Source organism: Hemitrygon akajei, chromosome 1 (assembly GCF_048418815.1).
Source record: "Hemitrygon akajei chromosome 1, sHemAka1.3, whole genome shotgun sequence".
In the NCBI taxonomy this organism is placed as follows: domain Eukaryota; kingdom Metazoa; phylum Chordata; class Chondrichthyes; order Myliobatiformes; family Dasyatidae; genus Hemitrygon; species Hemitrygon akajei.
Genome location: NC_133124.1, coordinates 86,534,746 through 86,561,470, shown reverse-complemented (window position 1 = coordinate 86,561,470; position 26,725 = coordinate 86,534,746). Strand labels below are relative to the sequence as shown.

At 41.5% G+C, this 26,725-nt stretch overlaps 1 protein-coding gene across 3 annotated transcripts in view; it reads right to left on the bottom strand.

The window, feature by feature from the left end:
- The window catches only part of ppp4r1 (protein phosphatase 4, regulatory subunit 1), a 68,920-nt gene extending 61,718 nt beyond the window's left edge, over positions 1 to 7,202 (bottom strand). Inside the window, exons 1-2 of one of the 3 annotated variants that reach the window (XM_073047268.1) lie at positions 7,157 to 7,202; positions 6,851 to 6,895 (exon numbers count right to left, since the gene is read on the bottom strand). Coding sequence is in view for 2 of the 3 variants with exons in the window: in XM_073047249.1 (XP_072903350.1) it covers positions 6,851 to 6,895; positions 7,157 to 7,163 (52 nt within the window). In the remaining variant the exon portion in view is untranslated. Of the gene's footprint in view, positions 1 to 6,491; positions 6,586 to 6,850; positions 6,896 to 7,156 lie in introns of those variants that run through there. The other 2 variants (XM_073047249.1, XM_073047258.1) reach the window with 2 other exon arrangements.
- Positions 7,203 to 26,725: the final 19,523 nt, after the last annotated feature.

The following is a 26,725-nucleotide window of genomic DNA, read 5'->3' as shown; positions in this document are numbered from 1 at the left end:
ACCCCCCGGGGCCATAATTAGCAATGGTGCTATGGTTTGAAAAAAATCAAATTACATTGCTGAATGCTTTGAATATGAATAAAAAAGTATTGTTTATTCTTGTATCCTTTTTATTATGAATCAAGTTTATTTTTGAAATTAAAAAATAAATCCATAAGAAACTTCATTTAGATTGCCAAAAGCTTTCCAAACTAACTCAATATTAAGACACAGAATAGATAATCAAGTTAAAGTGGAAGACCAAACCAGAGTTTCAATGGAGAAACTGGTAGGAACGTGCCAAGCAATTTAGTACAATAAATTATCCCATTACAAACTTCTACATGTACTCCATATCTTTAACAACTACAACACAGTACAAATATCTCCCTGATAGCTAAACTGATAAATAAAAAGTAAACACATATGAACACTGGTAGTGCATAGAGTTCTCATTATTCCATACCCACAATCATTTATTACTCTGTCCTGGACGGTCCCAAGCCTGGATGTGAAAGGAGGAAGACTGGGAACGAGGCTAGCAACCCCCATCCTGTAACATTCCAGTGCTACAGAAACAACAACAAAAGCTCCAAATACATCATCCCTGGAAGAGGAACAATCTTCAAAGATGGGCTACACTTGGGAGACAACTTGAATACAGGCCCAGGATAGAGGATTCTGGCGAGCTCGTGTTGATGGCTTAAGTCCCAGTAGAGGTGATGGGATTAAGAACAATCATTTATATCCTGGAGCCAGTCAGTTGCTAAAATGGTTTGCACGCATGACTAATTCTGTTGAGCAATAAGCACCAGACTCAACATTGACGTACAGAGATTATAATCAGTACCAGCTGGAAATATGGACCCCGCACAGATTACAGAGGAGGTGGTGTTTGCTATCCTGAGGCAACTCAGTGTGGATAAATCACCAAGGCCTGAGAAGGTGTTCCCTTGGACCCTTCAAGAGGTGTGCTTGAAATCATGCTCAGGTACAGGAGACGTACCAGAGGATTGGAGAATTGCCAATGTTGTTACACTGTTTTAAAGAAGTTCTAAACATACACCAGGAAATTATAGGCTGGTGTGTCTGACATCAGTTGTAGGAAAGTTATTAGAATGTATTCTAAGGGACTGGATATACAAGTAGTTGGATAGAAATGGACTAATTAAAGAAAGCCAGCATGGTTCAATGGGTGGTAGGTTCAGTCTAACCAATCTTACAGAGTTCTTTAACGAAGTTACCAGTAAAGTGGATGTTATCTACATGGACTTCAACAAGGCATTTGACAAGGTCCAGCATGGGAGGTTGGTCAAGAGGTTCAGTCACTTGGCATTCAAGATGAGGTGATAATTGGATTACACATTGCTTTGTGGGAGGGTGGTAGTTGAAGTTTGCTACTCTGATTGGAAGTGGTGTGCTGCAGGGATCAGTGCTAGGTCCTTTGTTGTTTGTCATCTATATCAATGATCTGGATGATAATGTGATTAACTGGATAAGCAAATTTGCAGATGACAGCAACAATGGGGGTGTAGTGGACAGGGAGGAAGGCTATTCTGGGTTGCAGAGGAATCAGTATCAGTTGGAAAAATGGGCTGAAAAATGGCAGATGAAATTTAATGCAGACAAGTGCAAAGTTTTGCACTTCAGTAGGACCAACCAGGGTAGGTCTTACCCAGTGAACGGTAAGGCACTGAGGAGTGTGATAGAACAAAGGAATTTGGGAATACAGGTCCATAATTAATTGAAAGTGGAAGCACATGTAGATAGGGTCATAAAGAAAGCTTTTGGCACATTGCCCTTCATAGATCAATGTAATGACTACAGGAGATTGGATGTTATGTTGGAGTTGTACAAGACTCTGGTGAGGCCTAATTTGGAGTATTGTGTTCAGCTTTGGTCACCTACTTACAGGAAAGATGAAAACAAAGTTGAAAGAATATAGAGAAAACTTACAAAGATGTTACCAGCTTCGGAGGACCTGAATTATAGGGAAGGCTGAATTGGTTAAGACCGTATTCCTTAGAATGTAGAAGATTGTGAGATTTGATAGAGGTATACAAAATTATGAGCAGTATAGATAGGATAAATGCAAGCAGGTTTTTTCCACTAAGGTTGGGAGGGACTACAACCTGAGGTCATGGTTTAAGGGTTGAAAGGTGAAAACTTTAAGGGGAACACGAGGGGAAACTCTTCACCCAGAGGGCCACGAGGGTGTGGATTGAGCTGCCAGAACAAGAGGTGCCTGCAAGCTCAATATCAACTTTAAAGGGAAGTTTAGATATGTAATGGTACAGAAGACGATGGCCTCAGTGCAGGTCAAAGGGAGTAGGCAGTACAGATGGTTTTGGCATGGACTAGATGGGACAAAGAGCTGTTTCTGCAGTGTACTTCTCTATGACTCTATATCATAGAATTCATTTGCTGCTCTCTATTGGCTCAAACATGGAGTAAATGCCATGTAAAGAGGCAAATCAGCATTAGAGTTCTGATGCCTCCTATTAGACCTGTGTCATGGAATGTATAGAGCCTACAAGGAGGATAACAACAAAGGCACAGGTGCTGCAAAATTCATAAATAACCTTCATTAATAAATCAAGCTTCATTATCATAATAACTAGCCTTTTCGCTTTTGGATGGTCCCAACATTTTAAAATGCTATCTCAAACATTTTCCCTTGTTTCCCATACCCCTTCACCCTTACTGCAACACTGGCAACATCCAATAAAGTTGGAAGGTTTGTTCGGATGGTTTCCTTTCTTGGATTCCAATTTGACCCACTATCAATGACCATGCTGTTATTCAATGTTTAAAGGTATTTACATCTGCTGCATGCTATCAATATTTTCAACTACACTTTTCAAGTATAATTGCTACTACACTCTTTCCTACCCTCCTTCAGAAGATGCACTAACTTGTTACTTACCAGATGTCTTCATGTTCTGTTTCATTTCTGCATTCAAAACAATGAATCAGAATATGAAGACTATTTAGTTCTCATTGCCATCACTAAAAGAAATACTAACATCAATCTTGGTTTTATTGGACACTCATTTCCAGGGCCCATTTCCTTACAACTGCAAGTCTCTTTAACTCATACTTCATTGTTATATCGCTTACTCTGGTAAATTTTCTCTTGTTAGTTTTATACCATTCGTTCACATCAGATTCGACTAACATTGGAATGTATATTAACAAAGTCGAATCCAATCTACAATGAACAAAGGTATTATTAATATAACATTCAGTGCACGGGTTTATTTTTATTTCACATTAGCTGAAATTTGCTTTTACAACTATTCATCTGTGAAATTGTAACAAATAAAATATAGCTAAAAGTCAATTAGGGAAGTTTAGATAAATGGAAAAATGGATCCTTTGCATACTTTAGCAAAATTTAAGAGACATTTTATGAATAACATGCTCTCATGCCACTACATTGAAGTTACTAGCCACATTACAGAAGATATTTCAAACTACTTTACTAGGACTGTGGGTGGCTTACAATGTCAATTGCAATTCTAAAATGGTAATACGAAATGCATGAATTGGCAACAGTGATGAAAGCCTTTCAAATATTCAAATCCAGGTTACCAATGTCATTATTAATAAAGAACAAGGTTGGAGGAAATGTACAAGTGAGAGGTAACAGCCTTCACAACTGACATTTACTGACAAAGAAATCTGACAATGCAGCAAAGAAAATTTCCTCATGTTGATCTGCACATTAGCCCATCCTCCCATGTCAAAAACTGCAAACAGGATCTTTCAAGTACTCGTGCAAAAAAAACGTTTTAATATAGATCTAAAAACTCAAAAATTGCATGCTACAAGACACCAAAAACTAGGTTTACAGAATTACGTCCTGAAATTATTCTGCAAAACACTAACACGAGCTATCCTCTTCTCTCATCTACCCCATAAGGTAAGGTATTGCTACCACTGAATCCCAATTTGCAGCCAACTTCTCTGAATGCACTGGCCCCCATATATTTCAAATGGGTACGAAAAACAAAATTAAAAATAATGACAGGTGAACTATTTTAGGATTCTGCCAATGCCACTTGAAGGTGCGTTGTGAACAAGATCAAGTTAGCTGCATTAAATTATCCACCTTTTACCAAAGGCACCTCAATTTACAGTGCGTCTCCCGAATACTTAGATGATAACAGGAAATCAAAGAAAAATCAGATGCAAATCTGAAGTCCACTAGGTCACAAGCTCTCACAGTGATGATTCATTATTTAACACTTTTACAATTTGTAATGTACTGCATTTTAAACATTTAACAAGCCATTAAAAGGTGCTGAAAACATGACCATATAATACATCTGAGCTTGTGTATCACATCAAAAATGTCACTGTATTACAAACAAAACACAATCATCTACCATCTTTCATGCAACAACCAGGTTAGTAACAAAATATTAGATGGACCTTCCTTTGGTCCAAAACCTGCTTGGTTCCTATATATTCTTAAAATTAACAGCTCCTCTACACATTGGATATACATGCAGGAAAGACTTGTGCACATGCTACAGTGACCATTGCTGATCACCACACTAATGGAATTCACTAAAACAGTAACCAAATGCCACCCATTGTCATAAACTTTCTATGCAAAAAAACACACACGAAACAGAAGATCTACAACTATACACAAAGTCCTCGTTATCTGCAGTTCCGTGCACCGGCAATTTGACAATGTAATGCTGGGTGCCTCGGAAAATACAGCAGAATCCTTCCTCCAGGGTCCAGTGAATCCTACTAAGCTGAAATGCCTTTGATGCCTTCTGCTAACAAGTAAGGAAATATCAACAATGTGCATCCAGAATTGGGAACAACAAGGTTCAGGAATGTGAACAGGTTTGTGGTCAGAGTCAGGCATTGGAATGTGCAGCTTGAAGCCAAGATATTGATCAGGAACATGGGGAGATTTAGGGCTAGATCAGGGTCAATAGTATGCATTAAGTGCAAAGTCAGAGCTAGGGTTGGGACTTGGGTTGCATTGCAAAGCTAAACATACAAGCTGAAGTTATTCATGGAGGGGTTGGCTGCTTTGTACACTGGAATTGCTTCATTATTCTTACGTACCAAGATAGAGTGAAAAGCACATCTCACATATTGTTCATAAAGATCCAATTATGACACAGTTCATTGAGATAAAACAATTAACAGACTACAGAATAAAGTCCAACAACTACAAAGAAAATGCAGTGCAGGTACAAGATATAATGAAGCAGATTGTAAGGTCAAGAGTCCATCTATTGTACGAGGGAACAATGGGGCTGAAACTGTCCATGTGCTTTCAACCTTGTGCATATTCTGGTATCTACAAGAGGGGAGATGAGAGCAAGTCTGGGGTAGCTGGGGTATTTGATTATGCCGGCTGCTTTACTGAGACAGTAAGCATAGACAGATTGCAGCCTTAACGTCAATATCATTGGCCTTGGTGCGGTGCAAATGTTTTTTTTTAATCCATAGGAAGTCCTATCTTTTGCAAATAGTGAGGTCTTGGTGTATATTTTAGAAAATCTGCCTGTTGAAACATGAAGGACAAAAATCAATGATCACTAAAATGTGTAAAATAGGAAAGGAACACGTGATTAATGCAGAGATTTCATGACCAACTGCACTATTTTCTAGCTCAATTTAAAACATGAAACTATTCCATATTAAATCATGAAAACCCTACTTTATTATATTCACTGGACTAAATGCCTGCTACCACTTGACAGCTTATGACTGAATTCAAAAATAAATAAAGGGTGGCTTTAATTTCCTAAATTGCTTCTAGAAAACTTGTTGGAATCTCAATCATGTTGACCACAATATTTCCAGGTCTTTATTTTAATAAATTAGACTGTCAACAGAAAACTGCTGCAACATTTGGGCTAAAGAAGGAAAATTAATTCTGACTGGTTACCTACTGGATACAGGCAACAGCAAAAGAGGATAGGATCAGGCCTTGGCTATGATGCAGTTGAAAAGCCTGCTACCACTCACCATCCAAGTCACACATGAAAAATGGGCACTTGGACTAAATACTGGAGCGCACCCGTAGGTACAAAACGGCAACCCAGCATGGAGTCAAACAGCACCTTAAAAATAAGCGAAGGGAGGAAAAAAATCAACTGGACGCCAGTGGTCTGATAAGTACTTTGACACTTTCATTGCGCAACTCAACGCACTTAATCCTGGGCAAACCCTGTGAAACAACAGTACTCCAAACATTTTTAACTGAGAGACAAAGTGACAGCAGACAATTCAACTAACGCATTTCCGATTTCAAATCCTCGAATTCTTAAAATAATGATTTTTACATTAAAATACTATTTATAAAAAAAACTATTTATACCAATCTCTTACTTAAAATTTATTTAAAAAAAGACAATTCATCGGCAGCTGAAATTCTGCTTTAGCTCCGACTACCACCCCCCACCCCCTTTCTTCTTACAACTACGGTACATTCCCTGGAAAACAATAAAACCAAACACTGGAAACATCTTAACTGTTCCCGGCCTCTCTCCGGCTCCGGTGAATCTTGTATCCCATGCATCTGGTCGGGTGTTTTTCGAAGGAGTATTTAGGGTTTACTCCCCCCCACCCCCCGTTCTGGCACTGCTGCCAACTCCGTGAGGGCGAACCCACAGAAAACGGAGCGGAGGAAAAAGCCTAAGGAGACGGGAACAGTCGCCCGGGGATCGGCCCTGAGCCCAGACCCTGAATACTGACCCCTGGACCCGGGATCCAAGGAAAGGAGGCCAAAACCCGGGCCTGGAGCAAGACCCCAAGCTTCCCTTCCTGCTTCCCCCCCATCCCAATTCCTCCGGACCCCGCCCCTGAGGACCCGGGCCCAGACCCCACTCACATCCGTCCAGTTCTTCCTGCAGCTCCTCCTGCACCAGCGACAAATCTGCAACAAATCAGGCGGGGGAGAGAAAGATGATTTCAAACATCGAGCCCGGAAAAATGGAAATGTAGAGTGAGAAAAAAAACTCCTCAAAATTTCACAACCAAGTTTTTCCTTGTAAAACGTTTTTAAACTAAAAAAATAAAATCTCAATATACACTTGTCGAAATTAAACAATAAGTGCATGCAAACTGAGTTTGTTCAGATGATGAATTTTTCCAGTATATTAATTAAATAAATAAATAGGAGCCAGCTCTCCCCTACCCGCCATCTTGCCCCCCTGGTCCTACATTTAAAACGCTCCGCAGGTCCTGGCTGTATACACGAATGTGTGTGTCTCTACCAGACCAGCCGGACAACGCACATTGCACCCGAGAAAAGGGCCCGATGTCCCAGGGACTGAAGCACCACAGCCGAGCAGAAAGATGTATGAGCATTAGATTTGATATTTCCTTTTTATAAATATATATGAGGTATTTTAACATGAATAACTTTAATGAACATCAGATGATAACTTAGTGTAGTTCTTTTATAGACCAATAAGTGTCGTAACATCTCACGGAATAATAGGAAACAGAGGAACTATTTAGCAGGTTTCGGATTTCCAACACCCATTGTAATTCACGCTAATATTTATGGGAATCAATCTGTGAAATTAGAGAAATCCTAATATGATTGAAACCAGTCCTGATGAAGGGTCTCAGCCCAAAACACTGACTGTTTATTCATTTCCATAAATGCTGCCTAATCTACTGAGTTCCTCCAGCATTTTGTGTGTGTTGCTATGATTGAAACAATTTTAGTTGTTTTGGAAATTATATATGATAATTATATTATATAATCGCCCATCTTTGCCTGTCCTTAAGAAGATGAGGCCACTCCTGGTGATAATACTCTCACAGTGTTGTTGAGTAGAATTTAAACCACAGAAGGCAATAGTAATAATTTAAGGATTAAGTTTAGGGATATACAATAAAATAGGTGGAAGTCAAAATGGTTTCCTTAAAGGGAAATTTTGTGTGACAAATTTGTTGGAATTCTTTGAGGAAAAAAAATGTATGATAGAAAAGGAGAGTCAGTCAATGCTGTTTACTTGGATTTTTATAAGGCCTGTGACAAGCTGCCACATATGAGGCTGCCAAACAACATAGAGGGGATGGTATTACAGAAAAGATACCAGAATGGATAGAAGACCGGCTGACTGGTAGGAAGCAAAGAATGGGAATAAAGAGCACCTTTTCTAGTGGTGTTCGGCAAGGGTCAATGTTGGGTCTGCTACTTTTCATGTTATCTGGATGATGGAATTGATGGCTTTGTTGTCAGGTTTGCTGATGATACAAAGTCAGGTGGAGGGGTGGGAGTATACAGAAGGACTTAAACAGATTAGGAGAATGGGAAAAGATGTAGTAGATGGAATATAGAGTGTCAGGAAGTGTATGGTCATGCACTTTGTTAGAATAAATAAAGGCATAGACTATTTTCTAAATGGGGAGAAAATTCAAAAATCAGAGGTGCAAAGGGACTTAGGAATCATTGTGCAGGATTCTCTAAAGGTTAACTTGCTGGTTGAGTCAGTGATAAGAAAGGCATATGGAATATTAGCATTCATTCTGAGAGAACTAGAATATAAAAAGCAAGGATGTACTGTAATGCTGAGGCTTTATGAGTCACTGCTCAGACCACATTTCAAATATTGTGAGCATTTTCAGGCTCCCTTTATTAGAAAGGATGAGCTAGCATTGGAGAGGGTCGAGGGGAGGTTTATGAGGATGATTCCAGGAATGGAAAGGCTAACATATGAGGAGCATTTGATGGGTGTGGGCCTGTACTGGCTGTACTTTGGAAGAATGAGAGGAATCACAGAGAAACCTACCAAATATTGAAAGGCCAAAAACAGTGACCATGGAGAAGATGTACAGACACAGAAAAGTTATCCCTTCAGAACAGAGATAAGGAGGAATTTCTTTAGCCAGAGGGTGATGGATCTGTGGAATTCCTTGCCACAGACAGCTGTGGGTATACTTAAATCAGAGGTTGATAGGTTTTTGATTAGTAAGGGCATCAGAAGTTACGAGGAGAAGGTAGATAACGGGCTAAGGTAAAATAAATCAGCCATGATTGAATGATGGAGAATGCTTGGTGGGCTGAATGGCCTAATTGTTTTCCTATCTCTTCTGGCTTTGCGATCTTATTTCTATATTGGAGCAGTGCATGGCTTTGGGAAGGGAACTTGCATGTATTTGCTTGGACCTTTGTGTCCTTTTTGTCAGTAATGTTAAATCCTGATGTTTTTGATCCAAGGTTGTTCGGAAGTCTAGAATGAGGTACAAAACTTGTTGCTTTATTACAGTTACAAGAATGAAATGAGGATGAAGGAGAAGATAGTGGGTAACAAAAGAAAAATAACCTCATGGGAGGGGAAGAACAAAAGGAGGGGGTCAGGGAGAGAAAGGGGGAGAGGAAATGCAATTCTAACCACTTTGCCTTTGTAATGAGGGGCTCTACCAGTCAAGGTTGATCATGGATATTGTGTCCTACCTGTTTAGATACACAAGCCTGGGCAGTACAATATGGAGAGCAAGCTGATGCCCATGTAGCAAGCTCCCCCTCTCCACGCATCTGATAAACCCAAAGGAACGGCAGAGACTGACACAGTTTGGTACCAGCAGCATCGCAGGGGTTGCCATCAATGCTTTGGGACTCCAGCTCTGGATTTTTCCATCAGTTTACTCCCAAGGCTTTCCCCATCAGTGGGTATAGCTGCAAGGCAGTGGAAGTTTGAGATTAGAGTTTTCCTTCTCCTAGGTGAGCTTCCAACCATGGCTAACAAGCCCCACCTGCCCAAAGTGACTGGTTTTAAGGCACCAGTAACCTGCCATTGCCCCTTCTCCTGTCAGTAGAAACGGTTCTGCCGGGCTTAGTGGCTAAGTTACACATGAAGTCCGGGGACTGGACTTGGTTGTCAGAGGCTATTTGAGGCAGATGTCATTGGGAGCATTTAATCGGCAGTGGGAGCTTGACTCCATTACCACCCTTGGCAATATCAACCATAAAGAACTGCATTTGGAATATCCTGCAAGGAAGCTACAATATTTACTGTAGAAGATAGAAAAATAAGGCAATATCCAACAAACTTTATCTCTTCCTGCAAAATGCACAAAGTTGACAATAAATTTGTGACACAGGAAATTAATGAGGCCATACCTGGAGTATTGGGTACAGTTTTGGTTATCATCTTAGAGGAAAGACATCATTATGCTGGAAAGAGTGCAAAGAAGATCTACAATTTGCTGCCAGGGCTTGAGGGCCTGAGTTATAGAGAGAGGCTGAGCAGTCAAGGACATCATTATTTGGAGCAAAGGAGACTGAGATGATCTTGTAGAGCTGTATAAAATCATGAGGGACATATATAGGATGAATGCACACAGTCTTTTTCCCAGTGAAAGAGAATCAAAAACTAGAGGACATAGGTTTAAGACAAGAAGGCAAATATTGAAAAGGGACCTCAGTCATAGAAAAGTACAGCATAGAAACTTTGGCCCTTCTAGTCTACGCAGAAACCATTTAAATTGCTTACTCCCATCGACCTGCAGCAGGACCAGACCCCTCCATACCCCTACCATCCGTGTACCCATCCAAACTTCTTTTAAATTCTGAAATCGAGCTTGTATGCACCACTTGCTCTGGCAACTCATTCCACACTCTCATGACCTTCTGCATGAAGAAATTTCCCCTCATGTGCCCTTTAAACTTTTCACCTTTTGCCCTTAAAACCATGACCGCTAGTTGTGGTTCCTCCCAACCTCAGTGGAAAGAAACAGATTGCATTTACCCTATCCATGCCCCTCATAATTTTGTATACCTCTATCAAATCTCCTCTCAATCTTCTATGTCGCAAGGAATAAAGTCCTAACCCAGTCAATCTTTCCAAACTCAGGTCCCAGCAATTCCTACACTTGCCTCCTACAGGATCCGAGGGAATGCATAGTCAGGCCCTGGGGATTTATCCACCCTGATTTGCCTCAAAACAGCGAACACCTCCTCCTCTGTAATCTGTGGAGAGTCTATGAAGTTGATGCCGTTTTGCTTTGCTTTGATAGACTCTGTGTCTGTCTCCTATGTAAACACAGATGCAAAAAAAATGAATTTATCATCTTCCCCCATCTCTTTGGCTCCACACATGGATTACAATTCTGATCATCTAGAGGACCAGTTTTGTCTCTTGTGATACTTTTGTTCTTAGCATAGCTGCAGAATCCCTTAGGATTCTCCTTCAGGATTCTCCTTAGGATTTCTTGGTGTTTTTTGGTGTTCACCTGGTGGAGAATCTCACCTGGTCCCTCAACACCAGCTCCATAGCAAAGAAAGCCCAGCAGTGTCTCTACTTTCTGCAAAGGCCGAGGAAAGTCCATCTCCCACCCCTCAACCTCATCACATTCTACAGGGGTTGTATTGAGAGCATCCTGAGCAGCTGCATCACTGCCTGGTTCGGAAATTGCACCATCTCGGATCGCAAGACCCTGCAGCGGATAGTGAGGTCAGCTGAGAAGATCTCTTCCCATCATTACGGACATTTACATGACACGCTGCATCTGCAAAGCAAGCAGCATTATGAAGGACCCCACGTACCCCTCATACAAACTCTTCTCCCTCTTGCCATCTGGGAAAAGGCACCGAAGTATTTGGGCTCTCACGACCAGACTATGTAACACTTTCTTCCCTCAAGCTATCAGACTCCTCAATACCCAGAGCCTGGACTGACACCAACTTACTGCCCTAAGTTGAATTTCCCCATGGGGATGAATAAAGTATCTATCTATCTATCTATCTATCTATTGTCTTGTTTATTATTTATTATTTATTGTAATGCCTGAACTGTTTTGTGCACTTTATGCAGTCCTGGGCAGGTCTGTAGTCTAGTGTAGTTTTTTTTTTCTGTGTTTCTTTTTACGTAGTTCAGTCTAGTTTTTGTACTGTTTCATGTAACACCATGGTCCTGAAAAACATTGCCTCATTTTTACTGTGTACTGTACCAGCAGCAATGGTTGAAATGACAATAAAAAGTGACAACTTCACCTTGTCCTGATTTTTTTCTTGTGTCCTCTTGCATTTCTCATGCTCTGTAAGTACCTCATTTGTTCTTAACTGCCTATTCCTGTAATGCACCTCCTTTTATTTCCCAACCAGGGTCTCAACATTGCCTGAAAACCAAGGTTCCCTACACCTGTTATCTTTACCTTTTATTCTGACAGACATATATAAGCTTTGTAATCTCAAAACTTCACTTTGAAGGTCTCCCATTTACCAAGTACACCTTTGCCAGAAAACAGCCTGTCCCAATCCACACTGGCCAGATCCTTTCTGATACTACCTCAACACGCAGGCTAGGCCTATCTTTTTGTATATTTACTTTGAAACTAATGACATTGTAATCACTAGATGCAAAGTGTTTCCCTACACAAACTTCTGTCACCTGTCTGTCTCATTCCCGAATAGCAGATCCAGTATAGCACCCGCTCTCATGGAGGACTTCCACGTACGGATTCAGGAAGCTTTTCTGAGCACAGTTGAGAAACTCTATCCATTCTGGTTGTTCCAGTCAATCTGTGGGAAGTTAAAATCATCTACTATAACAACCTTATTTTTCTTGAGGCAGTCTGCAATCTCTTCACAAATTTGCTCCTCTAAATCCCTGGAACTGTTGGGTGCTCTGTATTTTAGCCCCATTAACATGGTCATTCCTTTCTTATTACTCAGTTCCACCTGTAATGCCTCACTAGGTTATTTCTCCTGCTCCAGACTGAGCACAAGACAGTTTCCTTGACTAGTAATGCCGCCCCTGCTCCTTTAATCTCCTGTTCTGTCCTGTCTAAAACAATGAACCCCGGAATACTGAGTACCAGTCCTGCCTGTCCTGCAACCAAATCTCACTAATGGCTACAATATCTTAATGTCATGTGTTGATCCATGCCCTGAGCTCATCCCCCTTTCCTACAATACCTCTTGCATTGAAATACAGGCAGGTCAGGCTCTCAGTCGTGCCATGCTCAACCTTTTGATTCCTGACTTAAAGGTCTTAACAACCTTTGTCACCACAACCTCTCCAACATCTGTTTTGGAATTCTGGTTCCCATCCTCTTTCAACTCTAGTTTAACCCCCCCCCCCCCCCCCCCATGAAACACAACACTAGCAAACCTTCCAGCTAACATGCCGCATTTCTGTACAGGTTCCACCTTCTGTGAAAGAGAGCCTAATGATCCAAAAATCTGTCATCTTCCCTCCTCAGCAACGTGTTAAACTGTATAATCTTCCTGTTTCTAGCATGTGTCATGGGTAGCAATCCTGAGATCATAACCCTGGATGTCCTGTCCTTTAACTTAGCACTTAACTCCCTGAACTTATCTTGCAGAACCTCATCACTCATCCTATCTATGTTATTGGTACCTACATGAACCATGACCTCTGAATGAGGGGCAACTTCATTATGCAGAGGGTGATACACATACAAACGTGCTGCCAGAGGAAATGGTTGAGCAAAGTATAAGAACAACATTTAAAAATACTTGGAGAGGCACATGGATAGGAAAGTTTTAGAGTGATATGACCAAACATGGGCAATTGAATTTAGTTTAGTTGAGCATCTTGGTCTGGTCAGCCTAGACATGTTAGGCCAAAGGGCCTGTTTCTAATCTGTATTGTGACAACAAGGAAAATATTTCTTCGGCTTGAGTTCAACCTTGTGCTTGAAATCAAATTCTTGAATTGGCACAAAGTAGCTAATCCTCCGGGTATCTTTCATAAAGTATAGATAAAGATTAATTCCACCTTTGTTATAACAATAATGAATAAGCTAAATACTTTGCTTCTGTGTTTTAACAACTTTGATAAAATGCGGAATACTTGCTGCTTTGTTTCTGACATCACAACAGTGTCTATACTTCAACTTATACTCTGAAAGGCAGTGAATAAATACAAGAATGTTCTTTTAACAGAAGAAAACTCATAAAAGCATTAAATTGTCATGTTCTGTTTTAGCGGTTATAGAAATAATAGTGCCTCAAAATTTGAATTAAGTCCCATGTTTGTAGGAAATTCAGGAGTTAAATAGATAGATAGATAGATAGATAGATACTTTATTCATCCCCATGGGGAAATTCAACTTTTTTTCAAATGTCCGATACACTTGTTGTAGCAAAACTAATTACATACAATACTTAACTCAGTAAAAAATATGATATGCATCTAAATCACTATCTCAAAAAGCATTAATAATAGCTTTTAAAAAGTTCTTAAGTCCTGGCGGTTGAATTGTAAAGCCTAATGGCATTGGGGAGTATTGACCTCTTCATCCTGTCTGAGGAGCATTGCATCGATAGTAACCTGTCGCTGAAACTGCTTCTCTGTCTCTGGATGGTGCTATGTAGAGGATGTTCAGAGTTTTCCATAATTGACCGTAGCCTACTCAGTGCCCTTCGCTCAGCTACCGATGTTAAACTCTCCAGTACTTTGCCCACGACAGAGCCCACCTTCCTTACCAGCTTATTAAGACGTGAGGCGTCCCTCTTCTTAATGCTTCCTCCCCAACACGCCACCACAAAGAAGAGGGCGCTCTCCACAACTGACCTATAGAACATCTTCAGCATCTCACTACAGACATTGAATGACGCCAACCTTCTAAGGAAGTACAGTCGACTCTGTGCCTTCCTGCACAAGGCATCTGTGTTGGCAGTCCAGTCTAGCTTCTCGTCTAACTGTACTCCCAGATACTTGTAGGTCTTACAAACATTAGTTGGAATGCTACCTTGACCATACTTTTTTTCCACCCTGCGACCTGCTTGGACTCCATTCCACTTTCACAGTTCCTTTGCTTTCCATCACATTTACTCCAATGATAAGATATTGGCCCAGGTGCCTCTTCCTAAACTGTGCCTTCCTCGACACTATAATGGGTAAAGCCCTTGGCCAGACCTCATCTATTTTGTGCACCTCTGTTTTCACCACCTCTCCTCTTGAACAGAATTCCCCTAATCCTTGTATTTTATCCTACTTTCAGCAGATCATCCTTCACATTTTTCAACAGTTCCAATGAGATTCTATTTTTCTGTAGATCAAATCTATATTTCCCTTTCAGCTTTTCAATGAAACTATTATATTGATGACTCCCTGTTCTGTTTCCACCAACCATTCCCCATCAAATGAACCTTTCATATTCAAAACCTACCCCTTCACCTCTTCCTTCCCCACAAGCTATGGACCCAAACAGTCTTTTCAGCTGAAGAACTTCTAAATTAATTATCACCATCCCCACCAACCAGGCTATGCTCTCTTCTTGTTACTGCCATTGGGCAGGAGGTACAAAACCCTTAGGTCCTATACCACCAGCTTCAGGAACAGTTATTATCCTACAACCATCAGGCTCACGATCGAGTGTGGATAACTTCACTCACTTCAACACTGACCTAACTCCACAATGTGTGGACTGACCTTGAGGCACTCAACAACTTAAGTTCTCAGTGTTATTTACTTATTAAAATTATTTGCACAATTTGTTTTCTTTTGTATATTGGTTGTTTGTCAGTCGTTGTTATTTAGAGTTTTTCATAAATTCTACTGTTTTAAAAAAAGTATTCCTGTAAATGCTGCAAGAAAATGACATATCTGTGTTTTGAAAATAAATTTACTTTGACTTTGAAGTGTGTACTACATTCAGTGTTCCCATTTTCTATTTCAAAGGTGACTCCACTCCAGTCAAGAAGATTTTGGAAGAAATACTGATCAGCTGGGTAGGAAAGTGGTCAGTGTAATTCAGAGATGTTTGAGGTGAAGCATTTACAAGGGGCAAACTACATGGGGATTCTGCAGGAAAGGAGAAAATTACTTATGTAATTTAGCAAGTTGAGTATGTGCTTGTGATGTTACTGCAGGTCAGTTTTTTATTGTACCTATGCATATACAGTAAGTACGTCTGCATAAAGCAATAAACTCAACTTGAGAAAGCAGAGAAACAAAACAAAATTACTGAGCAGAAGCAGGCCTCCTGGCCCATTGACTCTGCTTCACCATTCAAATGATGGTAACTGGTCTGGATACAGTGGGCCAAAGTCCCTGCATCTTTGCTCTGTGGCATTATATCTAGCTTGAACTTTTTATAACCTGCAGTACAATAAACAGGATGATGGTAACGTGAGCAGGTGCTTTTGTTTCTGTTTTGTCTTTACATCTTTTCTTTTTTCTCATGAATAGTTACGCCAAAGCATTAACCCATTGTGCTTTAGCAGATAATATTTTGACATTATTTTTCTTGGCATAATTATTTTCAATCTTGGTTCAGGGAAATCTAGATGTCCTTGTGCAAGAAACAAAGAAAGTTAGCATGCAGGTATAAAAAAGGCAAATGGAACATTGTCCTTTATTGCAGACATGGTAGAGAGGATAGAATGTAAAAGTCTCTCTCCCTCTCTCCCTCCCCCTCTCCCTCCCCCTCTCCCTCCCCCTCTCCCTCCCCCTCTCCATCCCCCTCTCCATCCCCCTCTCCCTCCCCCTCTCTCCCCTCTCTCCCCCTCTCTCTCCCCCTCTCTCTCTCCCTCTCTCTCCCCCTCTCCCTTTCCCTCTCTCTCATTGTGCATGTGCAGTAGGTCTATGCAAGTCACCAACAACATTGTGGGCTGAATGGCCTGTACCGTCTGTATTCAATAGAATGCAATATATAGACTCAGTGAGGAAGTGCAGTTGCAGAAGTTCAGCCTTATTCTAATGATTAGCAGAGTAGATTTGAAGCTCTGTGTCTGGTGTTTTTTGAGGCAGCCACATCTTTAGCTTAACGTGCATTGCAAGCTTCCTGGGTACTAAACCCCATCTAGTGGTCCAACACTAGAAGCATAACTGCAATCACAAATGGCTTGCAGTGTGAAGCTTTGCCAAGTATGAGAAAATCTGGCATAGTTCTTCTGCAGATGGGAGTGCACAATACATTAAATATAATGTTTCAAAATTCTAATCTTTCAAAGAGTTAAACAGACAAGTAACCCTTTTGGCTGGCCATATGATGTGCTAAGTGTGTGTAACGTTTCTGATTTAATCAGTTATGCATAGGCTTTCAAATGATTTGAACTATCTGGGCACCTTGCCAGTTCTGAATTAGCCCTTTACATCAGCACAGGTGTGGACGTGTTTGCCCTGTCTTCTCTTGTGTTTAGCCTTTATTTCAGCCTTCTGGGTAGAAGCTTACAAAATCTCCCTTGCCCTAGTCCATTTCTCATTGCAGTACCAAAGTAGATCTTTGGCTGCATGAACCCAAATCTCAGCCTCCTGCTCAGGGAAGAGTGGCGGAGAAAACCAAGATTGGCATTTGAAAGGGGACATCCCTTGTGCTGAATGCTGTAAAGTGTTGTGGGTGTCCTCCACCCACATCAAATGGTTGCACCACTCATCCGGTCTTTCAGAAGCTAGGCGTTCTTTGGCTTTGTTCCAATTCTTTGTTCACCTGCTCCATCTGGCTGTGAAGCCCAGAGGAAAGACTCATAGTTGCCCCAATCAGCTTACAGAACGCCCTCTAAAAACATGATGCAAATTGTGGATCTGGTGCAGGACAATTTTGGCCATCCCCACCACAGATGGTAGTCGTGTCCAAGGTGATGAATTTGTAGGCCTTTGAAAACTGATCCACAATTACTATGATAACTGTCTTCCCCTTGGAAGGAGGAAGATCTGTGACAAAGTCCATGGAGAGGTGTGCCTATGGTCTGTCCAGAACAGGTAGAGGGAGAAGGATCCCTTGAGGTTGGGTGCAGGCTCCTTGTTTTGGACGCACAACTTAAATGCCTGCATGTATTGACAGACCTCTCTCACCATTCCAGGCTACCAATATCTTTCCGTAATTAACTCGGAGGTCCTGGCAATTCTTGGGTGAGCGGTCATTCTTGATGCATGTCTCCATTGAAGAACCTGAAACCGGTCGGAACTAGGAACTAACAGTTGACCTGGAGGGCCATTCTGTTGAATCTCCCCTTGCACCTGGTGTGTCAATTCCACAACTAATTGTTGCTATCACCTTGGCTTGGGGCAAAATGGTGGTAGGCTACTCCTTTCATTTGGGTTTGTCAAACTGACAGGACAAGGCATCTGCCTTCTGGTTCTTCAGCAGTCATTAGGTCAAGATGAAATTAAAGCAGTTAAGGAAAAGAGACCACTTGGTTTGCCAGGAATTCAGTATCTTGGCCTCCTGAATAAAAGCCAGTGTCTTCTGGTTTGTCCATGCTATAAAATGGTTCTTGGCCTCCTCAAGCCATTCCTCTGGAGCCAACTTGACTGTGAGCAGCTCTCTATTTCCAATATCACAGCTCACCTCTGCCAGAGATACCCATCTGGAAAAGAACACATGGGTGCCGTTTATTGCCCGAAGGTGTCCATTGAGATAACACAGCATCCAGTCGGACATTCGAGCTGTCCACTTCCACAATGAAGGGAAGGTCTGGGTTAGGTGCAGCCAAGAAAGGAGCTGTCATGAAGCGCTGTTTGAACTCTGCAAAAGCAGCCTCTGCTTCGGTAATCCAAACAAAAGGGCCCATGCTTACCTTGGTTAGTGTTGTCAGTGGAGCCACCACTGAGCTGATGAACTTTTGGTAAAAGTTGATAAATCCCTGGAACTGGAACTGTTGGACTTGTTTTACATTGGATAGTTGTGGCCAATCTCTGACTTTATTGCGTATTACTAGGGTCTATCCTGAGATTGCCATTTGAGATGATGAAACCTAAAAATGGAATGGTGGTTATGTGAAATTCAGACTTACCCAGCTTGACATTAAGTCCATGATTAAAGAAGTCTCTTTAGGATATTTCCTCTATGGACGTTGAGAAAATTAGACTGTCATCCAAGTAGATGAAGGCATACTTACAGAGAGCCTCCTCAGGAGTGTTGTGTATAAAAGCCTGGAAAACTGCTGGTGCGTTCACAAGGACAAAGGGCATGACCAGGTCCTCACAATGCCCTGTCTGTGTGTTGAGTGCTGTCTTCCACTCGTCACCCTTCTTTATGCAAATTAGGTCTAGCCTCAAGGATCCTCTTGCCCCTTGGAGAATCTTGAAGGCCGTGTTCATGCATGAAAGAGGACAATGATTTTTTTTTAATTTTTTAAAATTAGTTTTTCAAAACATTTTACAAATTAAAAACCCCAAATCCCAATGAGGAGCATTAATACAGTGCAAAATGAAGCATACAATAACAATATGCTACAAAGGAAGAGAATTTCACAAAAAAGCACCTAAATTAAAGACAAGTAAGCTTAGTGTCCTCCCCAAGCCCCACAACACAAGGAAAAAAAAACAAAAACTCCAGACCGACCACAGCACAATATAAAGAGTATAGGTCAGGACAGTCAAACTCCCAGACTGTGAATACACTTAGCAATAGAGGATAATAATGCCTACTACCAGAAAAAAAAGGAAGCTGAAAGCAAGGGACCGAAAAGAAGAAGAAAAAAAAACCCTAGTCAAGAGGAAGGTTATGAAAGTACTCGATAAAAGGTCCCCAGACCTTATGGAACTTTAGATCCAAATTAAGAACTGAATAATGAATTTTTTCGAGGTCCAAGCAGGCCATAATATCATTAAGCCATTGCGCATGAGTGGGCGGGGCAACATCTCTCCATCTAAGGAGGATCAAGCGTCTCGCCAGGAGAGAGGCAAAGGATAGTATTTGGCATTTGGTCGGACCCAGACATAAATCTGTCTCGCCCCAAAAACCGAACAGAGCAATTAAGGGGTTTGGTTCTAGGTGCTGATTCAGAATACCCGATAATGTAGTGAAGACATCTTTCCAGAATTTCTCCAAGCTAGGACAGAGCCAGTACATATGGATGAGAGAGGCCACGCCCCTCTTGCATTTATCACAGAGCGGACTAATGCCAGGGTAGAATCGAGATAGTTTAGATTTAGACATATGGGCTCTATGAACAATCTTAAACTGTAAAAGGCAATGGCGAGCACAAAGAGAGGTTGAGTTAACCGATTTGAGAACTTGAGTCCCAGCTCTCCTCGGATAAGGAGATACTTAAATCCTGCTCCCAGGCCATTTTAATTTTATCCACAGGGGCCCGTCGTAAGGCTGCTAGTTTATCTCAGATAATTGATATTAAACCTTTACCTAGTGGATTAATGGAAAGAAATAGGTCCATAGCATTTTTCGCAGGCATTTCAGGAAAGTTAGGAATTAAAGGAGCAATAAAGTGTCGGATTTGGAGATATCTGAAAAAGTGAGCGTTAGGCAGGTTGAACTTAACAGAGAGCTGCTGAAAAGAAGCGAAGCGATTATCAATGAAGAGATCTTCAAAATGTCTGATGCCCTTCCTATACCAAACATGGAATGCTGAATCGTACGTAGTAGGTAAAAAAAGGTGATTATGTGCGACAGGGCTAGAAACGGAAAACCCCTGGAAACCATAGCATTTGACAATGATTTTTGACTGTTAAGCAATTCAGTGCTCTATAATCAATACATGCTGCAGGCTCCTGTCCTTTTTCTGTACGGAGAAGATACCAGCACTGCCTAGAGAGGTGAAGGGCCAAATGAATCCCAGGGCAAGAGCTCCTCCATTGTGCTTCTCTACAGGCCTGAGAGTGCATGTAGTCGGCCCCACTAAGGACATGTCCCAGGCAGTAGAGATACAGCTCAGTGATAAGTTCAGTGCAGTGGAAGAGTTGAGGCCCTTCCTTGCTGAAGACCTCTTCCAAATCCTTGTTGAGGGAAGGGATTTCCCACAAAATTGGGTGCTGCAATTACTTCTGAACATCCTCTGAGGAGACTCCTGAGGCTCCTTATATAGTGGGGGTGATTCAGCAGACTCCAGAGTCTTCTCCATAGGTTCACAAGACCATAAGACATAGGAGCAGAATTAGGCCATTCAGCCCATTGAAACTGCTCTGCCATTCCATCATGGCTGATCCCACTCAACCCCCTATACCTGCCTTCTCGCCATATCCTTTGATGCCCTGACCAGTCAGGAAACTATCAACTTCCGCTTTAAATATACCCACACACTTGGCTTCCGCTGCAGTCTGGGGTAGAGCATTCTACAGATTCATTACTCTCTGGCTAAAAAAATTCCTCTGTCCTAAAAGGTTGCCCTTCACTTTTGAGGCTGTGCCCTCCAGTTCTGGTTGTTCCCACCACAGGAAACATCTTCTTCATATCCACCTTATCAATATCCAGTCCTCTCAACATTCTGTAGATTTCAATGAGATCTCCTTGCATTCTTCGAAATTCCAGTGAGTATAGGCCCAAAGCTGCCAAATACTCGTCATATGTTAATCCCTCCATTTCCGGAATCATCCTCGTGAACTTTCTCTGGACTTTATCCAATGACAACACATCCTTTCTGAGATATGGAGCCCAAAACTGTTGACAATACTCCAAGTGCAACCTAACTAATCTCTTATAAAGGCTCTGAATTATCTCCTTGCTTTTATATTCTCTTCCCCTTGAAATAAATGCTAACATTGAATTTGCCTTCTTTACTACAGACTCAACCTTCAAATTAACCTTCTGGGAGTCTTGCACGAGGACTCCTAAGTCCCTCTGCACCTCTGGTGTTTGCACCTTCTCCCCATTTAGATAATCACACTATCATATATTTCCCAGTACTGGATTCCTTCTACCACTTTTTGCCCATTCTATCAATTTCTTTAGGTCCTGCTGCAATCGCATTGTTTCCTCAACAATACCTATCCTTCTAACTACTTCATATCATCCACAAACTTTGCCAAAAGCTATCAAATCCATTAAAAAGAAATTGACAAACAATGTGAAAAGTAGTGGTCACAATACTGACCCCTGAGGAACACCAGTTGTCACTGGCAGCCAGCTGAATAAGACCCCCTTTATTCCCAATCACTGCCTCCTGCCTGTCAGCCATTCCTCTATCCATGCCAGTATCTTTCCTGTAATGCCATGGGATTTTATCTTGATAAGCAGCCTCATGTGTGGTGCCTTATCAAATGCCTTCTGAAAATCCAAGTAAATGACATTCACTGCCTCTCCTTTGTCCACCCTACTTGTTACTTTCTTGAAGAACTCTAACAGATTTGTCAGGCAGGATTTCCCTTTACAGAAATCATGCTAATGTTGACTTATCATTAGTCTCCAAGTACTCCATAATAGACTCCAACAATTTCCCAGCCACTAAGGTTAGGCTAACTGGCATATCATTTTCTTTCTTTTGCCTTCCTCCCTTCTTAAAGAGTGGAGTAACACACAGAATTATGATATTGTTGCCATCAGTGAGACTTGGTTCAGGAGGGGCAGGACTGGCAGCTCAATATTCCGGGGTTCTGTTGTTTTAAACGCAACAGAGCAGGAATGATTAAAGAGGGAGTGGTGGTGTTATTAGTCAGAGAAAATCTCATGTTAGTGCTCAGCCACGACAGACTGGAGGACTGGTCAAGTAAGGTTTATGGATGGAATTGAGGAATAAGAAATATACGACCACGTTAATGAGGCTGTATTATAGAGCACCCAACAGTCTGCAGAATTCAGAAGAACAAATAAGTAGAGAGATTACAGACTGTTGTAAGAATCATAAGGAGAAATAATCTAGTGAGGCATTATGGGTGGAAATGAGTAATAAAAAAGGTATGACCACAGACCACCCAACAGTCCCAGGGATTTAGTGGAACAAATTTGTAGAGAGATTGCAGACTGAGTCAAGAAACATAAGGTTGTTAAGGTAGGTGATTTTAACTTAACACAAATTGACTGGGACTCCCATTCTGTAAAAGGACCAGATGGGATAGAGTTTGTCAAATGTGTTTGAAAAAGTCTCCTTAATCAGTACATAGAGGTCCCAAGAGAGAGTGTGCGATACTTGGTCTACTATTAGGGAATGAGACAGGCCAGGTGACAAGTTTGTGTAGGGGAACACTTTGTATCTAGTGATCATAATGCCATTTTTTTCAAAGCAAGTATGGATAAAGGTAGGTCTGGTTCGCAGTTTAAGGTTCTAGATTGGGAAAAAGGCCAATTTTAATGATATCAGAAAGGATCTGGCAAGTGTGGATTGGGATAAACAGTTTTCTGGCAAAGACATACTTGGTAAGTGGGAGGCCTTCAAAAAAGAAATTATGAGAGTACAAATCTTGTATGTGCCTGTCAGATAAAAGGTAAAGACAACAGGTTTAGGGAACCTTGGGTTTTGAGAAATACTGAGGCCCTAGTTAAGAGCATAAAGGACCTGCATAGCAGGTATAGGCAGAAAGGAACAAATAAATGAGGTTGTTATGGAGTATAAGAAATGCAAAAAAACACTTAGGAAAGAAAGGAGGAGGACTAAAAGAAGACATGAGGTTGCCCTAGCAGACAAGCTGAGGGAGAATTCAAAGGGAATCTACAGAAATGTTAAGAGCAAAAGGATTGCAAGGAACAAAATTGGTCCTCTGGAAGATCAGAATGGTAATCTGATCCAAAAGAGATGGGGGAGACCTTAAATGGAGTTTCTTTTTTGCGTCTGTACTTATTCAGGAGACAGACACAGAGTCTATAGAAGTGAGGCAAAGCAGCAGCAAGATCATGGACCCTATGTAGATCATAGAAGAGGAGGCTGTTTGTTGTCTTGAGGCAAATTAGGGTGGATAAATCCCCAGGGACTAACAAGATGTTCCCTTGAATCCTTGGGAGGCAAATGCAGAAATTGTAGGGGCTCTAACAGAGATATTTAAATCATCCTTAGAGACAAGTGAAGTTCCAGGGGAATTGGAGGATATGATTGTGTTACAACTTGAAATTTAATAGAGAGAAAGTAGTCTGATGTAGCAGTCTTTCAGTGGAGTAAGGGAAATTGGTATGAGAGAGGAGTTGACCAAAGTAAATTGGAAGGAGATGTCAGCAGAGCAGAAACAACGTGAGTTTCTGGGAAATATGAGGAAGGTGCAGGATAGACATATTTCAAAAAAAAAGAAATACTCCAATTGCAAAATAGTACAACCATGGCTGACAAGGGAAGTCAAAGCTAATGTCAAAGCAAAAGAAAGAGCATACAACAAAGCAAAAATTAGCGGGAATATAGAGGATTGGGAAGCTTTTAAAAACCACAGAGTGCAACTAGAAGAATCATTAGGAGGGAAAAGATGAAATATGAAAGCAAGCTAGCAAATAATATCAAAGTGGATTGTAAAAGCTTTTCAAGTACGTAAAAATTAAAAGAGAGATGAGAGTGGATATAGAACCGCTAGAAAATGAGGCCGGAGAAATAATAACAGTGGCCAAGGAGACGACAGATGAAGTAAGTGAGTATTTTGTGTCAGTCTTCACTGTAGAAGACACTAGCAGTGTGCTGGATGTTGAAGGGTTTTAGGGAAGAGAAGTGAGTGCAGTTACTATTACAAGGGAGAAGGTGCTTAAAAAATTGAAAGAAAGTACATAAGTTACCTGGACCAGATGAACTGTACCCTAGGATTCTGAAAGAGGTAACAGTAGTGATAGTGGAGGCATTAGTAATGATCTTTAAAGAATCATTGGACTCTGGCATGGTGCCAGAGGACTGGAAAATTGCAAATGTCACTCCATGCTTTAAGAAAGGAGGAAGGCAGCAGAAAGGAAATTATACACTAGTTAGCCTGACCTCAGTGGTTGGAAAGATGTTGGAGTCAATTGTTAAGGATGAAGTTATGGAGTACTTGGTGACACAGGACAAGTTAGGATAAAGTCAGCATGGTTTCCTTAAGGGAAAATCTTGCCTGATGAACATGTTGGAATTCTTTGAAGAGATTACAAGTAGGATAGATAAAAGGTATGCGATGGATATTGTATATTTGGACTTTCAGAAGGCCTTTGACAAGGTGCTTACCAAGTTAAGAGCCCATGGTATTACAAGAAAGTTACTGGTATGGTTAGAGCATTGGCTGATTGATAGGAGGCAGTGAGTGGAAAAAAAAGGATCTTTCTCTGGCTAGCTGCCAATGACTAGTGGTGTTCCGCAGGAGTCGGTGTTGGGACCAACTTCTTTTTATGCTAGTATATAAATGATTTAGATCAGGGGTCACCAATCTTTTTTGCACTGCGGACCAGTTTAATATCGACAATATTCTTGCAGACTGGCCGATGGGGTGGGGTGTGGGTGTTAATCACGACTGGAGTATAGGTGATAAGTCAACTATAAGTCACATTTTTGTGGCTAATACACTCAATTTCGTTTCTGAAAGGGTTTATCTAATGAATTTAATATTAAACACACAGCGCATATTTTCCTCGCATGAATATAGTGATATGTCAATTATAACTCACTTATAAGTCAATAGCATCATAACATTTTAAGTGACGTTTGGATATTAAACACACAGCGCATATTTTCCTCGTCTGAACATATAAAATCATTGCAACACACCAATCGCAGAGATATGATGTTGGAAATGGAAGCAACGTTTTCAGTGCTTTCGTGGCTATCTCAGGATATTCAGCCTGACTTTGATCCAGAATGCAAGCAGAGATGTTATGTCAAACATACTTTTCAGCCCACCGTCATTTGCAAGCTCAAGGAATTGACCTTCTTCCTGCGCTGACATGGATGATTCACCGGGGACATTCACAAATGGGTCACGGACCCATTCCTATGCACGTCTTGGGTCATTTGCGGTTGGGAAATAATGCTCAAATTCTGACGACAGCGAAGATAGGTGATCGTGCGCCAGCTGTGAGAAGGACGGTGCAGCTTCAGTCTGTCCCAAAATCCCAGCTAATGTTGGGAACATGTCAAATATGCCCCTGTCCACTCGCCGTCCCCACAGTTCAGTGGTGACATTTTTCCTGAAAGAAATCTTTGTAGTGGCTCTCTTAACTCAAAAACCCTGGCCAGGGCTCTCCCCCTTGATAGCCTCCTGACTTCAGTGTGTAAGAGAAGGCATTTGTGCTCTGCATCCATTTCCTCGCAAAGCTGCTCAAACAGACGTGAGTTAAGGGCTTTTGCTTTGATGTGATTGATAACTTCAACAACGTCACTCAATACGCTGTTAAGATCAGGTGACATTTTTTGGCTAGCCAGCATTTCCCTGTGTATGACAGTGTGTAGACTGGCATTCAGAAGCAACCTCTTTGACTCGAGTAGTGAAATCAGACAGCCGTCCAGTCATAGCTGCAACCTCGTCTCTGCACATTCCAACACAGAATGACCAGTCCAGTTTGCCTGACATGTAGTCATTCAAAGACTTGAATAGTTCTGCCCCAGTTGTGTTAGTTGGCAGCGGCAGTACACACAACAGATCCTCGTTTGCATCATCTTGAAATATATATCGCACATAAACCAGCAGTATTGCCTTGTTGTCAACATCGGTAGACTCGTCGACCTGGATGGCATACCATGGTGACTCGTTAAGCCGTTCCAACAGCTGTGCTTGGATGTCCTCTGCTATGTCATCAATTCTCTTTGAAACTGGTAGCTGAAAGAGAAACCTGTGTCATCTTGTTAGCTGCAGCTTCTCCCAACAGTGCACAGCACATGCCCTTGGCAGCAGGCAGAATCAATTCTTCACCAACAGTGAAAGGTTTCTTAGCCTTAGCAATACGGCTAGCCACTAAGTACGACACTCTCAGAGCAGCAGCATTTGTGGAGGTGGTGGCTCTCAGCACTTGCTTCTGTCCCGCTTGCTCACGTTTTTTCTGCTCAAAAAAATCAACAGGTTTGTCTATAAGTGCAGGGTGCTTGGACTCAAGGTGCCGAAGCAGTTTTGAGGGCTTCATTGCCTCATTAGACAGCTTGTCTCCACATATCACACACAGGGGGCTTGGAGCGTGCGAGTCACCAGTCGCATTAAAGCCATATTTTATGTATGTCTCGTCGTATTTTCTGTTG